The 6,000-nt window shown below is 39.5% G+C and overlaps 1 protein-coding gene across 1 annotated transcript; it reads right to left on the reverse strand.

The window, feature by feature from the left end:
• Positions 1-3,926: 3,926 nt before the first annotated feature.
• Positions 3,927-5,712, reverse strand: LOC120081065. Its single transcript, XM_039035745.1, has 3 exons — positions 5,515-5,712; positions 4,734-4,887; positions 3,927-4,300 (listed from the first exon to the last, which is right to left on the reverse strand). The coding sequence occupies exons 1-3, from the start codon at positions 5,710-5,712 to the stop codon at positions 3,927-3,929; spliced, it is 726 nt and encodes a 241-aa protein (XP_038891673.1).
• Between the last annotated feature and the right edge of the window lie 288 nt (positions 5,713-6,000).

The following is a 6,000-nucleotide window of genomic DNA, read 5'->3' on the forward strand; positions in this document are numbered from 1 at the left end:
TTTCACACTTGTAAGTGGCATCTTCATGACAGGGTAATGAGACAATTTGGTTTCCAACAGAATGTCCCATCGCCTTGTAATACTGAACCCCTACTACATGACAGCGACTTAAGAACTGGAGATTGGTTTGAAAAAGTTGCACATTTGGTAGTGCGATGATACTATCGTGCAAGGTTTATAGCAATAGGGATTTCTTTTGGGAAATTTGATAGGGATGCCACTCAAAATTACATAAATTGGTACAATAATATTACAAGGCGTTACGTTACTCGTCCGAGAGCAACTGAGGGTCATCTAGTACATAAATAAATATTGTCTAATTATTTTTAATTTAAATATATTTTAAATATTGTTTAATCGTTTTATAATTCACAGAGATCGAACAACAGTAGCCTCCATGATATTGCAAATGATCCAAACAAAGTTCTTGCTATATGTAGTAACAACGAGAGCTATATGGAGGAGATACATTATATGTATGATATACCTATTGTTCCTCCATCTGTTTCTAGATATAGGGGACCTATTCGAGAAGAAAAAGATGAGTTTGATGAGGTTGCCCACAATGTGGAAGAATTGCCTCCTATGACGTAGATGTAGTGTCACACCCCCTTCCAGATTACCCTTTTGATCTGGAAGAGGATATGACCGTGGTAGTTACTAGCCCTACTGCCAGCACCCACCACCCAAGCTTTCTAATCTAAATACCAACTTGCTGAAAAAATTAGTAATATACGCATACAACAAACCTCCCTTAAGGTTCTACAAAGATTACATAAATACATGCATACAACCAAGACATTACTTTTACAGAAAAAATATTCACAGATGGCTCAAATGTTCCTAAAGAAGCCTTAGTCCCTCTCGAAACATGTGTACATAAACAGATCATCAACCTAAGTCTTCTTAATAAGCCGAGTCTTTTAGTGGCAAGTAGCAGCCGGAATCAACCTTGAGGAAACTGACCGCTACCTGAGAAGGGAAAACACAGAGGTTTTGTGAGCTTAAAGCTCAGTGAGTGACTATAACATCGTATAACATTATGCATTACAATACTATAAACATGTAAATATATTAATGAGTATTTCAAGCAATTGTCACTAAATGTAGCTTTACACCATTCTTAGATATCATCAAACATTATTATTTCCTAGTTGAAAACGAGCCTAAATGCTCTAGCTCCCAACGTTTATTACCGACCAAGAGACCCATATTTCGGCCTCTCATTCAGAATTGCCTACTTGCACATGGCCATACTAAGTACCATAATATCTTAGGTACTTCTGCTCAGATACCTTCTCAAATTTGTCCTTCAGTATCGAGCTACTAAGATACCTTCTCAAATGTCGATCGGTATCAAATTGGCCAGATACCTTCTCAAATGTCCTTCAGTATCAAATTGGCCAGGTACCTTCTCAAATGTCCTTCGATACCAAATCAGTTAGATACCTTCTCAAATGTCCTTCGGTATCAAATGTGTATTTTGTAACATCAAATTAAGTTCCATTACCTAGTATTTACACAAGAACTGTTCCATTGCCACTCATTTACAAAAGAACTCATTCTCCCATAGACTTCCTCTAGGAAGCATATATCACAATCAGAACATAGCTTTTGTAATGGTTACACGACGTACCTTGGCCTGTGCTATACACATACAAGCCGGAAACATGCATTAAATTATTCTCCTGCCATTTGTTGCTTGAGGAAGTATAATTTCATCATTAATGTCACTGTGCTTTACTTGATCATATATGCGTGAGTATTGGAAACCTTAAGTTTACATAGTCACTCACCGCTCGTCAGGATCTTAATAGTTTGTACGCTTCCCCTAGCTCTTTTTGGCCTGAAAAGATATAATTCCCGATTAAACTACTTAGAATTATTAGTAAAATACCTCAATTAATTCATTTATTGAAACAACTTTCATCAACATAAATAACTTTACTGGCGAGATCCCCCTGAGCGAGGTCAGCGAGATCCCCCTAAGCGATGCTAGCGAGATCCTCTAGAGCGATGCTAGCGAGATCCTTTAGAGCGAGATCAAGCTTTTCCTGAAAAATTTCATCCTAGCGATACTCACCCCAATTTCTAGCGAGATTTCATTCTAGAGCAAGATTGGCGAGATTCTCTAGAGCGATACCAACAAGATTTCCTCAATAGGCGAGATCCTTATCCTCACATCTCGCTATAACTCCCACGGTGAACTGGTTGTTTGTTCAACCTAAGCAGCTGTCTGCTTATGCACCGTTTCCCTGTTACAATTTTAAAAATTCATAACTCGAAATTCAGAGCTCTTTTCAAGAAACTTCCTTCTACAAACTTGTTTAGAATTGAGTTAACTTTCTTTCTTTAAAATTTCAGCCAAGAATTTCTTCAAGTTTGGCCTAGAACTTCCAATCTTCACCTCGGGCCCCAATTAACCCAAGATTCTGCCTCCTCTGTTCTTTCTTCACTTCTTGTTCTTCTCCTTGTGCAAACTTCTTCCGGTAAGACAACCTCATAAACTAGCTTCTCTCAGTTTTCGATTGACACTGATTTTACTAAAATTTGCTCATGTAAATTATCGAAACCATGCTTTTGAAGTTCTTCTTCCAAAAACTTCCCACCGCCTCCAGAGTTCAAGGATTAACTGCCACGTTACCCCTCATTTAGTATGTTTTTCCTTCCCTTCCATCATAACTCCAACAGACAAACATGAATTGCTACTTAATAAATATATAATATGATATTCCTTTGGCTAAACATACTTATCTAGGTGAGTTTGGGGTTTACAATCATTCCCCCCCCCTCCAAAGAAAATTTCGTCCACAAAATTACCTGATATGGTCATTTGAAAGTTGATGGATATCTCTTCCTCATTTGCTCTTCAGGGTTCCCAGCTAGCTTCCCCGATTCCATGGTTATCCATAGCACGCGTTCATAAAGAATCGTTCTTATTCGAGTACCTGTCCCTTTCCTGTCAAAGACTCGATGGCCTCCTCTCGTAAGGTAAATCTTCTTTGAGTTGTACTGGTTTGTGTGCTATATGTGCATGGAAATCACAACATGTATTTTCTTAGTATGACACATGAAAATATCTCGTGAAATACGAGCTAGCTCCATGCGGCAATCTGCCCTATAAGCTGCTGGGACAACCGTTCCACAATTTCATATGGTCCGATGTATCTGGACTTAACTTCCCTTTTCTCTCAAACCGGAGAATTCCTTTCCATGGGGATAGCCGGAGAAACACCCGTTCTTTGACTTCAAATTCTAGTTCTCTTCTTCGCTTATCAACGTAGCTCTTCTGTCTATCGCGAGCTGCCTTAAGATTATCCCTGATAAGTTTCATATTCTTTGTTGTTTGTTGAACTAATTCTGGACCCAATAATTTTCGTTATCCGGCTTCATTCCAGTATACTGGGGTCCTGCAAGGTCGGCCGTACAATGCTTCATAGGGAGCCATTTCGATACTAGAATGGACGCTATTGTTGTAGGCAAGTTCAATCAACGGTAGGTGCGTATCCCAACTTCCTTTGAATTGTAACACAAGCTCTTAACATATCTTCCAGTGTCTGTATAGTTCTTTCCGATTGTCCATCTGTTTGCGGATGAAAAGACGTACTGAAATGTAATTTAGTGCCCATAGCCTTTTGTAAACTAGGCCAAAATTTTGAAGTAAACCTCAAGTCCCAATCCGACACTATCGACACTGGGGCTCCATATTGACTGATTATCTTATCCACATAAATCTTAACTAGACGGTCTAGTGTAAAAGTAACTTTTACTGGTATGAACTTGGCCGTCTTGGTTATTCTATCGACCATTAACCAAATGCCATCAAATCCTGAGGGTGTCTTAGGCAATCCAAATAGAAAGTCCATTGTCACATGCTCTCATTTCCACTTAGGCACTGGAAGTGGATTAAGTAATCCTGCTGGTCTTTATCTCTCAGGTTTTACTTGTTGACAGACTATACATCGGTCCACATATTTTGCTATGTCTCTCTTCATCCCAGGCCACCAATAAGATTTCTTCAAAGTTCTATACATCTTGGTGTTGCCTAGATGCATGGCATAAGTGGAATTATGTGCTTCCTCTAGAATGGCTTGTTTAAGTTGTAGCTTGTTAGGCACACACATTCTCCCCTCCTTTTCTAGTACACTATCTGTTCCCAATTGAAAGTCAACCCTGATGCCCTTACTTACATCATCAGCAATCTTCTGAAAATTAGGGTCTTCCAACTGATCCCGCTTAAGGTTTTCTACTAAGGTTGGCCTTATTTGAAAAGTAGCTATCAACTGTCTCTTATACACATCTAGATGTGTATAAGAGACAGACTCTAGATTATGTGTGGGATAAATGTCCTTGTGTTTCTTAAGTTGACGAGAGGCATATGCAATCACCTTCCCATCCTGCATCAACACACATCCCAATCCTTGTCGGGATGCGTCACAATAAATCTCAAATTCCTTACCTGGAATAGGCAAGGTAAGCACTGGTGCTGATACTAATCTCCGTTTCAGCCCCTGGAAACTATGTTCACACTCCAACGACCATTCAAACCTCACGCCTTTCTTGGTCAGGTTCGTCAATGGAAGGGCTATCTTAGAGAAACCCCTGTCTCTTATACACATCTAGATGTGTATAAGAGACAGGATGAGAGGCATATGCAATCACCTTCCCATCCTGCATCAACACACATCCCAATCCTTGTCGGGATGCGTCACAATAAATCTCAAATTCCTTACCTGGAATAGGCAAGGTAAGCACTGGTGCTGATACTAATCTCCGTTTCAGCCCCTGGAAACTATGTTCACACTCCAACGACCATTCAAACCTCACGCCTTTCTTGGTCAGGTTCGTCAATGGAAGGGCTATCTTAGAGAAACCCTCTACAAATCTCTGATAATAACTTGCCAAACCCAGGAAACTGCGTATCTCTGAAACAGTCTTGGGTCATTCCCAATTAACTATTGCTTCCGTCTTCTGGGCATCTACACTAATGCCCTCTGCTGAAACAACATACCCAAGAAATACCACCCGATCTAACTAAAAATCACATTGACTAAATTTAGCATACAACTGCCTATCTCGCAACATCTTCAATACTATCCTTAGATGCGTTGTATGATCCTCCTTACTACCAGAATACACCAGTATATCATCAATTAATACTATCACGAACTAGTCCAAGTAGGGATGAAATATCCTGTTCATAAGATCCATGAATACTGCAGGGGCATTTGTTAATCCAAATGGCAATACTAAAAACTCATAATGTCCATATCTTGTTCTAAATGCGGTTTTAGGAATGTCAGCTTCCCTCACTCTCAGTTGATGATAAACCAATTTCAGGTTTATCTTTGAAAACACCGTGGCTCATCTTAGCTGATTAAACAAATCATCAATGCGTGGTAATGGATATTTGTTCTTAATCGTTACCTTATTCAGCTGCCTATAGTCGATACACAATCTAAGTGTATCATCTTTCTTCCTTATAAACAATACCGAAGCTCCCTAAGGCGATACACTAGGTCGAATGTATCCCTTGTCAATTAACTCTTGTAGCTGAACCTTTAATTCTTTCAACTCAGTCGACGCCATTCTATATGATGCCTGCGATATAGGAGTTGTTCCTGAAACTAAGCCAATAGTAAACTCCACCTCCCTGTCGGGTGGTAATCCCGATAGTTCTTTAGGGATTATATCCCGAAACTCATTTACCATTGGGACATCTTCTGGGTTCAACTTTTTCCCTTGAACAACCACTACATGAGCTAGATAGGCTTTACATCTATTGCTTAACAGTTTTTGAGCTTTCACTGTCGATATCAAATTCCCTGTGACTAATCATTTGCTTCCTGTCAGCATTGCATCCTGGCCATTTGATTTTCTGAGCACCACCTCCTTCTTGTAACAGTCTACTGAAGCATGATACTTACTTATAAAATCCATCCCTAGGATAGTATCAAACTCTAACAATCTAAAGGAAGTAAATCAGCATAGAAGTTCTGA

Source organism: Benincasa hispida, chromosome 7 (genome assembly GCF_009727055.1).
Source record: "Benincasa hispida cultivar B227 chromosome 7, ASM972705v1, whole genome shotgun sequence".
Taxonomy (NCBI): Eukaryota; Viridiplantae; Streptophyta; class Magnoliopsida; order Cucurbitales; family Cucurbitaceae; genus Benincasa; species Benincasa hispida.

Bases quoted from the DNA above. Each gene is read 5' to 3' on its own strand.
- LOC120081065 (XM_039035745.1), bottom strand. From the start codon at position 5,712: ATGGTAAATGAGTTTCGGGATATAATCCCTAAAGAACTATCGGGATTA. The intron at 4,888-5,514 runs GTATCGCCTTAG...AGTTATTATCAG, and splicing joins AGGGATACATTCGACCTAGT to AGATTTGTAGAGGGTTTCTC. The intron at 4,301-4,733 runs GTAAGGAATTTG...ATACACATCTAG, and splicing joins GCTTACCTTGCCTATTCCAG to ATGTGTATAAGAGACAGTTG.